Genomic DNA, 12,092 nt, shown 5'->3' with positions numbered 1-12,092 from the left:
CCACAAGTTAAACAACATCTTTTAGATACTGTCTTTCCATTTTGGAAGTATATGGAGTTGGTTACAAGTGAGCTAAACAAACTTTGTGTTTAAAGTGCTTGCATCACACATTTGCTCCCTAAACTGTTAAAAGAGAAGAAATACTGTCCCTTGTAATTCTAGAGTAGAGATTTGATTTCTACCGAAGTGTCATTGGGAATGCATATTCTGTAGGCAGCGTTTGTTCAGTTACAGCTATGTTTCATGGGAACATTTGGTGAACACCTATGTGGTTTGGTTGATGAAATTATACTTCATATTTGGAAAATAGAAACTCCCATTTTATATGTGGTGTTAATTTGATCTTCATGTCCAAGAGTGCCCAATGTCCAAGAAGTATTCTGCATAATGAAAACTTTTTGTGAGGATGTTGTTTTCTTCATGCAATCTAATCAACTCCTGTAGACTCTCTGGAGGTTTTCAAGGCCAGGTTGGATGAGGCCTCGAGCAGCCTGGTCTACTGGAAGGTGTCCCTGCCTGTGACAGGAGGGTTGAAACTGGATGATCTTTAAGGTCCCTTCCAACCCAAGACATTCTATGATTCTGCAAGCTGCAGAAGGTCTCCTGCAGATCATTCAGGTTTGGGCTCTCTTAAACTAGTCTCAAATTGAGTTGGAGAGTCCAGAATTTTAGGTGAGAATGAAGAATCCTCACAAGTACAAGGGCACTTTAGCTAATTTTAACTTGAAAAAAATGCACAGGAAAAAAGTGTCCATGGTGGTGTCTGAAGCACAGACCAATTTGTGATCTTCCTGTGTGACTCTGTGGGAGGCTGTACATCATAACAAGCTGTACATGCTTCAGATAAGCTTATGTGGTTCAGGTAGTGTTGCCCTTGCTACTCAGAAGATGGATGTTTTCTTATATAGTAACTGGCACTGCAGTGTAAATATGTTTCCAAATAGGTCACAGTAAGAGGACACAAAAACTGGTGGAATTAAATTTTAGAGGTGTGGTGTGAATGGAGTCTCTTCCCCAAGGAGAGACCAGAGACTCTTGCCACCGTGCTACCTTGACATTGTGAAGGTACAGAGGAAGAAAGGGCAAGCTTTTTACATCCTCTTGTCAAAAGCTTCTTTGACAAAGTTTTTCTTTTCCCCGTGGTTTGATTGAGGACCAGAGCAGCTCCTCCAGAACTTTCAGTGAATTGAATGTCATGGGACCTGCTGTTAAACTGATGTGTAAGTGAGCTATGGTTGAGAAAGCCACATTTAGAAGTCTTCCAGTCAACATCCAGTGTTATCTAGCTGTTTAAATACCTTAGAGGTGCTCAGAGGTGATGGTACAGGTTGGGAGGGTGATGCATTTCAGTGGCCATACGAGATGGCCTTTGATCCTCAAGCTTTACCCAGTGAAATCACTTAGAGAAGGAGGAGCTGGGGACAATCATGGGTGCTGGAGTGACTATCATGTCAGCCTGAGGAGTTTGAAGGAGCAGGCCAAGGAACTCTCAAGAATGTTGAAGCTGATTTTCAGGACATTTTAAAACACTCCAGGAATTCCAAAGGATTAATGTACTAATGCTAAGGTTAAGTAATGTGGGTAAGGTGTAGGTCTGTTACTTGACAGCAAGACCAAGCTAAAGCAGTGACACAAAATCTAATCAAATAATGATTTTTAAGTAATTAAAAGATGGAAGTGTAGTTAATATCAAACAAAGCAAGTTTAAAGAAAGTTAGTATTTTCAAACTGTTTTCTTTGAGCTCCAACTTTTGATGATGAAGATAACAAGCCAGCATACTTGAAGTACTTAATGAGTTACTTGGTGCACATGATATATGATGTTTTGATTTATAAAACAAAAATGGTTCAAAGTCAATGTGGCACTCCTGAGTTGAACAGTCAAGTCTTCAAATTAAAAAGCAAGTAAACATTTCAGTGAAATCCTGCTGAATAATTTCTTGATGGTCCTTCATTGATAATCAGAAAGTATGTTAAAAAGGTGGCATTAGGTTGCGTGGTGATGAGCAAGGAAGAGGGGAGAGGTGGTTCTACACCATTATCTGCAACTGTTTGGCAGTTAGATGTAAGCAAAATATGTCCCCATGTGCTTGTCTCTGGGTAAATGTAAATCCTTAAATCCAGGGTGAAGAATGCAGAGTGCAGTCACTTTAGTTAGGGAATGCAGGCACTGCTGGGTTGTTCCATGCTAGTCTGAAGTGTGCACATCATGGCTTGCTGTGAAATGGATGATGGCCATTTTCTCTGCCTGGAGAGTCATTAGAGGAGGGTGGTTGAGAGAAGAGTCAGATAACGCAGTCTGTTTGGGTATCAAAGGGAAGGTTAAGGAGTGTTGTCATCACACATGCCTGCAAGATGATGTGCATTTGATAATCTGAGCTCTTCAGGAAACCAGAGTATATAAATGGTTTGATATTGAAGCTAGGTAAGTTTGTGTTAAAAACATCATGTGTCCCAGAGACATGTTTCTAACATTGAGAGTAATGAATCATTGAAACAAATCACTGTGTCTTTGGTGACTTCTCTGTCCCTGGATGTTTTTTGATCAACATTAGAGATGGATAGGTAAATAAATAAATCAGAAGATTACTGTCAATGAGGCCCAGCTTTTGAATCTGGAACAGGATTTCCCATGGTGAAGTCCTGTGTTTAGTAATTTGTGGGATGTCCTTCAGCCCTGAAGTTTTACAGATCTGAACAAACAACATTTTGTCAGTGTCAACAGTGAAATAAAAAAAGACATAGCATGCACTATGTAATTTTTCTTTCCCTTTCTTTAGATTTGTTGTCTAGGATAGACTTGGATGAACTAATGAAAAAAGATGAGCCACCACTTGAATTCCCTGATACTCTGGAAGGATTTGAGTACATTTTTAATGAAAGTAAGTCATATATATGCTTTGTAAAGGCTATACTTAGAATAATGTTGAGAGGTTATCAGAACTTTAATTATACCTTATAAGTCCCTATTAGAATTGCACACTTTTCTCTTAAGAATAAAACTGTAAGCCTGAGCATTAACAGACTTGTAAATCTAGCTAAGTAATTATTTTTTTTTCTTTAATTACATAAAACAGTCACAAAAATTTATAGGTTTATACTGTGCATAATTTATGACTTTCCATTTTCTGATACTGAAGTTTTTATACAGAAATTCTGAAAGTAATTTCTGTAGCATTTGCATTAAACAGCAAATTTAGGGAGTAGTCACTTATGTAAGAAGTGTTTTATTTAGTGATTCATTTTTACAGAGAGAAAAATTATTTAGGTGATAAGCCATACATAAGGAATTTAGATACTAATATCTAATTATTATCTAGACAATACTATATCCCAGCTGTTTCATTAATGCCAAGAGGAGAACCCCTATTGGTATGGATGGAAGGATGAGCAGTGTGGTACAATGTTTTTAACTCTTCTTGTGTGGGTCATGGTTTTTCATTACAGATACAGGTACTTCCAGCTAGCTGGATCTGTGAGTTAAATGAGTTAGTAGTATTTATAATTTCCAGTGCATACATTTTAAAATCCAGCTGAGAAATAAGCCTCTGAGCCAAAGTAATACCAGACCCCAGGAAATGGCTCTTTTCAAGACTGTTTGAAACCTGTAGGACAAATGGGGACGTTTACAATTCTACGTCTTTGCAGTGCCTGTTCTGTGAACAGAGGAACTTTAGTTTCTAAATCTGCCTGTCTTACATCTTCCACATTTAAAGGGGAAAAAAAAAAAAAAGAAGAGCTTTGCTTTAAATGATAGTCATTTATGCAACACTTAGCTTTTTAATACCCTGATGGCTTTCACAGGAAGGTACTTAGAGACTAAAAGTGTCATGAAAGTGATGCTTTTTCTTTGATGGGAGGGGTTCAGCTCTGTCACTTTTCAGCTCCTTATTTTTAGATCTGCACAGTGTCTACTGTCTTCCTTACTGACTTCAGAGTTAATGGTTCATATGTGGTTGATAAAAAGGGATGAAATTTGAATTTGGGGGGAATGATGTTTTAGAATGATATTAGTGAATATTCCATCACTAACCTCACAGGCTGAGTGAATTCCACAGAACGCAGCAAAACTTACTGCCTGTGCTCCTGGTCAGCCAAGCAGAAAGGTCTCCATTCTGTTTTTGTGTGTTTAATTCAGATGTTGGGTCATGTACTCCTATGTCATAATTGTGCTGCTTTTTATTAAGGAAGTTATTTATCAGATTTAAAGAATCTGAAGAAGACAAGGGTTCTAAAATGTCAAAGGAAAAAAAACATACCAGGTATTTGCTCCACTTCGCTTGTGGAGGAAGCAACTTTGTGCACCTATGAATGACATGCTGGAAGAGTAACTAGATGAGAAGGAGCCACTGAAGGTAGAGTTATAATGAAAATATAAGGACTTGTGGAACAGAGACAGGATTATGAAGTTGGAGAGAGGGATGTGAAGTTGGAGAGAAGTATTTCCTTGGTGTATAGTATAGGAGGTGAGACAAGTTGGGAAATAGTATGTCAAGTAAACAGGTAAACATAACGTTTATAGCAGATCTTTAATACTGTGTTTGAACTACCAAGAATCAAAATGTAAGGGTCCTGAGAGAGTGTGAAGTAAGTTAGCAATTTTTTACTGTTCAAGAGGACACACTCTTCTGAGACCCCTTACTTTCATCATGCAGATGCTTAAGCTTTCAGAGGAGATACTTGTACATATTCTTGGTTTTAATGTTCTTCTGATTCACTACAATCCTGTGATGCTCTGAGACCACAACTTAGGTTTTGTTTGATAAGCTGAAACATTGCTGGTAAGATCTGTTTTCTGCAGTTCACTCATTCCTTTATTATTTTTAACTCAGTCCATGTCTTTATTTGTGGTATGCTACTAAAATTTTGCTATGAACAAGGCCAATTGCAGAAAGTTACATTGGAGCCTAAGAATGTGGTTTTGCTCTGATTAAGCACCTTGCTTTGTTCTGCTGTTGCAGTCTCACAGCACTGTGAACCCCACAGCACAATACCTGGAAGCTGAGATATTTACCTTAGTCATGGACGTAGGGTTTTGTTTTTTTTTTTTTCAGTTTAACTTGGAATACTGTTAATCTTGAAAATCTTTGTTTCCTTTCCTTCCAGACCAATTTGTACTCACATGTCTTCATAAAGGCAGTTGGTTTGGAAGTAGGGGATTTGAAGCTACCGTTTGATCACCTAATTGACACTGCAGATCAAATATTAACTCCTGATGTTTACATTTTGGTGTTAATCCCTAGCAAGCTTGCAAAGCAGTTTGGCATTTGATATCTGCAGATAATTTCACTGTCTTCACTGGTGTTTAGCTGTATCTAGCAACAGCTGACATTGAAGGGCAATGCATTTTGTTATGTTATAACAGTTTTCCTTCAAAACTATAATAACCGAAAGAGAGGAATTCACAGTAGCTTCAAATTTTTAGATGTAGACATCTTCCCTCCCCTCCCCCCTCCCAAATTTTCAGCACTTAGATATCTTACTTTTAATGAAGAAGTGTGTTGAAATAAAATGATTTTCTGTCTTTTGCAGAGGGGCAGTTGAGACACATAAAAACTGGGGAGCCATTTGTTTTTAATTACCGTGAAGATTTGCATCGATGGAACCAAAAGCGTTACGAAGCTCTTGGAGAGGTAATATTAATTGTGTGCTTGTGTGAATGTACGTGTGCATGTATCTGTGTATTGGTGTGGTCTGTTTCTTTCTGGAAATGATGATTTTAAATATAGTGAAGATTTCTTGAGGCTGCACTCATTTCACAAAAGGGGTTTCAGGATTTGTTGTGTGTTAACGTTCTGACAGCGGTTTCCATTTATTTGCTCTACAGCTTAAAATGTGATTTAGACTACAGTTTTGACTTTGGTGTGTGTTCAAAATAGAGTATCGTCTAAGACGACACATTCAGAGAATATTATGCAGTGCAGGATTTCAACTTTCTATTCCTCAAGGCAAAGCAGTGGGCACGAAACTGCTATTTTACTTGCCACCTGAAGGCGAATGTATTGGCTGGTTTTGTTGTGTCACCAGGAGCCACTAGGTTGATTGGTTAAAGTTCTGATGATTCATTGATTAAATATTTGTTGATACGGTAGGTATTTGATGCTACTGGTACTTCCCAAGCTTGTTGTAGGGATGTTGTGGGTGTAGTAGGTGTACAAGTCACTGACAATGTTTCCTCTCCTGAGGGAAAATGACTTTGATTTCATTGCCATGCTTATTGTCATGCCTTAGGAGCCAGAGCAGTGTCTTGAGAAGAAAAGCATCTGAGTGCAAAGAGTATGTGATGGGGTCTTCCTGAGGATGATTAGAAGGGTGGAGCACCTCTCTTATGGAGACAGACTGAAAGAGTTGGGGCTATTCAGTCTGGAGAAGAGAAGGCTCGAAGGAGACCTTATTGAGGCTTTCCAGTATCTGAAGAGGGCTACAAGAAAGCTGGGGAGGGACTTTTTAGGGTGTTGGGTAGTGATAGGACTGGGGAAGAATGGATCAAAACTAGATGGGTAGATTCAGACTGGATGTTAGGAAGTTCTTCCCCATGAGGGTGGTGAGACACTGGCACAGATTGCCCAAGGAGGTGGTGGAAGCCTCATCCCTGGAGATTTTTAAGTCTGGATGTGTCTCTCAGCAACCTGATCTGGGGTGAGGTGTCCCTGCCCCTGGCAGGGGTGTTGGAACTAGATGATCTTTGGTGTTCCTTCCAACCCTGACTGTTCTGTGATTCTGTGATTCCTTGCACTGTCACAACCTCCCCTGCCCAAGAGAAAGAGGTGCCTCAGCACTTTGACCTCTAGGTAGCAATGCTGCTCCTGTCAGAGTGGCCTTTGGGGAAGGGGGATGCACAGTTCTGTGCACAAACCTGTGTCTTTTTCCTTAGACTGATGCCCAGCAGTTTCTGTTGGAATCATTATGGTGTGTCATTCAAGAACTGCCTTTGCCTCATGGCTTGTCTGCTTTCATTGTTTTAGTGAGGATAAAACACATTTGCCTCCCCTCCCTACTTACTCTTTATTTTACATTAATGCAGACTGCTCAGAGATAATGCTTGTTACATGTGCTTAGATGTTTTGTCTTTTAAACTTTCTTCTTGTCATGGTTTAACCCCTGGGGGCAGTTCAGTCCTACCCTGGCTGCTGAATCACTCCCTGCCATGGAATGGGGCAGAGAATTGGGTAAAAGTGAGAAAATTCTTGGGTAAGGCTAAAGTTGTGCATGCAAGAGCTTGAGAAGAGGAGGCTGTGGGGAGACCTTAGTGCAGCCTTTCAGTTCCTAAATGGAAGAAAGCTGGGGACAGGCTTGAGCAGGGACTGGTGTGGTAGGACTAGTGGTGATGGTTTAAACTAAGAGAGGGAGATTCAGACTAGAGAGAAAGAAGATATTTTTTGCCATGAGGTTGGTAAGACCCTGTCCCAGGTTGCCCAGGGAGGAGCAAGATGCCCCATGGCTGGAACCATTGCAGGTCAGCTTGTTTGGTGCTCTGAGCACCCTGCTGCAGCTGCAGATGTCCCTGCTGGCAGCAAGGGGGTTGGACTGGATGAGCTTTAAATGTCCCTTCCAACCTAAAACATTCTTTGATTCTGTGATTCTAAGAAAAGCAAAATAAGGAATTCTGTGCTTTCCATGAGATGTTTCAGCCATCTCAGGAAAGCTGGGCTTCATCATACATGGTGGCAAGTTGGGAAGACAAATGCCTTGATGGAATATAACCCTGAACATAGATTCATAGAATAGGCTGGGTTGGAAGGGACCTTAAAGATCATCAAGTTCCAACCCCCTGCCATGGGCAGAGACACCTCCCACCAGAGCAGGCTGCCCCCAAGGCCCCATCCAGCCTGGCCTTGAACACCTTCAGGGATGAGGCATCCACAGCCTCCCTGGGCAACCTGTTCCAGTGTCTCATCCCCCCTTCCTCCTCCTATCCTCAACCTTTTATTGTGCAACATGATGCTATAGGCATGACATACCCCTTTTTGGTCACCTAGGGTCACCTCTCCTGTCTGTGTTGTCCCCTCCCAGTTTCTTGTGCACCCTCAGCCCAGACACTTGTGTACTAGAAATAAAAAGTAACAAGATATGTGTTGAAAAGTAGCTGGTATGAAGCATCTTGATTGAGCTTATTTGATGTATAAATAAGTATATACTAAAATTTATCACCAAATGCCTTCACAGAGTTCCTTGTGCTGTCAAGAGTGCATTTTGAAGTTGAAGAAACACCTAATCACTAGTTATAAAACCAGTTATAGGGAACTTCTGTGGGCACTGAGCATGCAGGCTCAAAAAGGAGTACAGGACAGAAGTCTCTGCCCATGTTGATTAACACTCTGTCTGCCCATAACCGGTATAGTTGAGCAAGGCATGGTCCAAGAATTCCCACCAGCTTAAATTTGGATACAGTCAGTCTGAGAGAAGTGGAAGCGAGAGGTTTGGTGGAAAGCAGGACACCAGGAGAGGAAGGAAAGAGAGAGATTCAGCTGTGTGCAGTGTCACTGCACAGGGCTCTGCAGTGCTGTGTTTTTACATGCACAAGGCTCCATTTAAAGACATAAGCTCTGTTCTGTTACAAGGAATTTCTGTTGTTGGAGAAGAATTGCTCAAACAGTCCCAGTTCTTTGGTAAACCTCAGTGGATTTTCAGTGATGCAGGTTTTGCCTTTTCACTCCAGTAAGATGAAAATCCCCTTGCAAGGCCAGGTTGCTGTGACTTTAGCAGGATAGATGACATGGATAATTATCTCCTAATTCCTTACTGTCACTCCTGAAGAATGGAGACAGCCTTTCGCTTGTGAGGCTGTGACGAAAAGCTGCTGCTGACCCTGCCAGGCTTCTGCTGAGTGGGTGGTGGTCTGTTGCTCTGTGGCTAGCTCAACCTCTCCATTTCATTCAGGGGACAGCCTGGGCTCTGTGCTGGATCTGTTGGAGCTGCCCAGATGATGAGCACTGCTTTCTTACTGTGAACTGAAGAACCTTCTTTTTACCTCCTCCTCGTTCCTGCAAGAACTGTGGCAGGGGAGGAGTCTATGTGGGCTACTGCTGCTACTTCTCACATCCTTTCACCTCAGCTGTTCATTTTTCCAAAACAGGGAATGTGCTTTTCCCCAATCTGTTGCATTGTCTGAGGTACTTGATAGACATTTCTTCCACCAGGAAAATAGATTGGCACCTATTCCACGGTGGCCAGTGAGTGAAGACTTTTCTGTGTGCCTGTATTGTTCAAATATCCCCATTCTCCAAATAAATTGGTTGGGTGAGACGCAGCTACAAGGATTAGTGTGTCTCCATGTGGGTTCCTGTGCCACCACACCTTCTTGTCTGTGTTTGGCAGCACCATCAAGTTCCTCATGCTGTGGATCTGCACAGTGAGTGCAACAGCTTCAACCCAGAGCAGTGTGAATGATTGTTTTTGATTTTTGGTTAACTGTGAGGTGGGGTGTGTTCATGAAGTGGGTGTCTCACATCTGTGATCTGTGTTACTCTGCTTGTTAGTTACTCTTCACATTCAGGTTGGAGTGATCTTTGAAACTGAGATTTATTTGTACTGATGGGTAAAAGGCAAGGAAGGTTTGGGGTCAGGCACCTGACAAAGCGAATTGTTTTGAGTTGGTTGTTTTTAGAGGAAAGTCACCTGTGTTTCAGCCTGTTTTCTGCTAGCTGCCTGATACTACAGAAAGGCACCAATTTGTAAGTGCTCCATTGTCCATTTTTGGCACTGTGGATGTTTATGTAGTTATCTGAGGATGCAGGAGACGCTGACCCCTGACCCTTGGCATTTGTTCACATAGATAAAAACCTTTTTGTTGCACAGATTGGTGAGTCACTGATGCAGATGATGAGTAGTACAGAGGCAGTGTATTATCCTCTGATTAGCCATTTTTCAGGGTGGGGTAGGATGGGCTTAGCAAACTGCGATAGGCTAAGAAGCAGCAGCTCATACCAGCAGTAAAATGTGTCCTTAGGCCTTTGAAACCTCATCCTTTGGCTTCAGGAGTTCTGTGTGGCTGAACATTGATGTAGCTGGACCTACAGAGATGATAAAGTAGCTAGACTTGTATCATCAGGCAAAAGTGTTTTATATTCTCAGTCTTCCTATTGTTAGCCCAGTGACTGTGAGCTGGTTTTCTAACTCTTAAAGACACATACCCAGGCACCTCTGGGGTGGTGTTTTTAACCTCATGTATATCTTGTGAGAGGCTCTTACTGCATTTCACTAATTTAAAGAAGCGGGTGTGCGTCCTGCCCTTGTGTTTCAGCGTCGTTCTCTCTTTCTTGGAGCATTACTAAGTTTTCATTTGATAATCCTTGGGTTTGTTGGTTGGTTTTGGGTGTTGTTTTTGTGTTTGGGTTTTTTTTTTTTACTGTTCAAAGTCATGAGTGCAGTATCTGTGATGTTCTGCCCTTACCCTGGCTGTATAGAAATTGATTCTGCACAAATTACAATGGTTCGTCAGCGTCTCCACTCCTTACATCTCTTTATTCTTCACTCATTGATCCGTTATTTCAGGCACACAATTTGTTCTGCAGCCTCTTGATGTGTACTCCTAATAGACAATTTAGTGAACTGTTCATAATTCTGTGATTCTGGTTCAGTCATCGCTACTGCGGCATTGAATTTTGTGGAGAGCCTCTCCATTTGCTTTTTAAAAATTAAAATGGCAACAGAAGTGCACAGAACATGGTGTTGCAGCTGCTTCTCACTGCAGATTAATCCATGTGGCAAGTTTGAAGTATGACTGAGAACAGATTTGTGACAACAGTGTAGTTGTTGCAGGCGTACCATTTCCAGCTGAAGGTTTATTTCTTTCCTCCTCCCCGCCTCCCTGTTTCTTTTCTGGCCAGGGGTCATGGAGGTTTGTAATCTAGGTGAAGCTCCAGGTTAGGCTCACATGGTGTGTCTCTCTTGCATTTTAAGTAGATGTCTGTGTGTGTTGTTTGTAGCACAGTTTCAACCAAGATCACGGCTACTGAAACTTACAGCAGTCTAGTTCTGGTGTCCCCAGCATGAGAAGGACACAGAGCTGTTGCAGTAAGCCCAAAGCAGGACTCAAAGATGATCCAAGGGCTGGAGCACCCCTGCTATGAGGACAGGCTGAGGGAGCTGGAATTGTGCAGCCTGCAGAAGAGAAGACTCTGGTGAGACCTTAGAGCTGCCTTCCAATAGCTGAAGGGAAGGCTGCAGATGGACTTTTCATGAGGATCTAGAGTCAGGACAAGGAGGAAGCTGAGGGAGGGCAGGGTTAGACTGGCACTTGGGAAAAAGGTCTTCAGTATGAGGGTGGTGAGACTCTGGAACAGGTTGCCTAGGAAGGTTGTGGATGCCTCCTTCCTCCTCCAGTTGAGAGATGTTCCCTGCCCATGGCAGGGAGGCTGGAGTAGATGATCTCTGAGGTCCCTTCCAACCTAGGGCATTCTATGATTCATCATGACATTGTCATTAAATGGAATCACAAAGAGAATACTACTAAGATTTGTTGCTGGGATTTTAACATCAATTTTGACAGTCATATAGATTGTCTTGATGATAAGATTTCATATGAAGAAGATTATATTAGGACTTGGAGGTGTCAGTTGATAAAAACCTGGATATGAGCCAGCAACGGTCCTTGGCAGCCCAGAAGTCAGCTGTGAGCAGCAGGACAAGGAAGGGATTCTGTCCCTCTGCTCTGCTTTGCTGAGACCCTGCCTGGAGAACTGTATCCTGTTATGGTGCCCCCAACACAAGAAGATGGGCATGGAACTGCTGGAGTGGGTTCAGAGGAGGTCAAGAAGATGATCAGAGTGCTGGAGCACCTCCCCTGGGAGAGTTGGGGCTGTTCAGCCTAGAGAAGGAAAGGCTCTAGGGAGAGCTTAGAGCAGCCTTCCAGTAACTGAAGGAGGCTCCAGGAGAGCTGGGGTGGGACTTTTGACAAGGGCTTGTAGTGACAGGACAAGGGCAATGGCTTTGAGGTGGGAGAGGGGAGATTGAGACTGGAGATGAGGAAGACGTTCTTGAGAGTGAGGGTTGTGGATTCCCCCTCCTTGCAGGTGTTTAAGGTCAAGCTGGATGAGGCCTCGAGCAACCTGTTCTGGTGAGAGTTGTCTCTGCCCGTGGCGGGGGGTTGA

At 42.3% G+C, this 12,092-nt stretch overlaps 1 protein-coding gene across 1 annotated transcript in view; it reads left to right on the top strand.

The window, feature by feature from the left end:
* The window catches only part of FAM172A (family with sequence similarity 172 member A), a 385,390-nt gene that overhangs the window by 32,579 nt on the left and 340,719 nt on the right, over positions 1-12,092 (top strand). The window contains exons 3-4 of the mRNA XM_054177961.1: positions 2,781-2,882; positions 5,533-5,633. Coding sequence (XP_054033936.1) covers positions 2,781-2,882; positions 5,533-5,633 — 203 coding nt within the window. The remainder of the gene's footprint in view (positions 1-2,780; positions 2,883-5,532; positions 5,634-12,092) is intronic.

This window comes from Dryobates pubescens, chromosome Z (assembly GCF_014839835.1).
Source record: "Dryobates pubescens isolate bDryPub1 chromosome Z, bDryPub1.pri, whole genome shotgun sequence".
NCBI classification, from domain to species: Eukaryota; Metazoa; Chordata; class Aves; order Piciformes; family Picidae; genus Dryobates; species Dryobates pubescens.
Note: the sequence above shows the minus strand (reverse complement) of the source record. Positions and strands in the feature narration are given on the sequence as shown.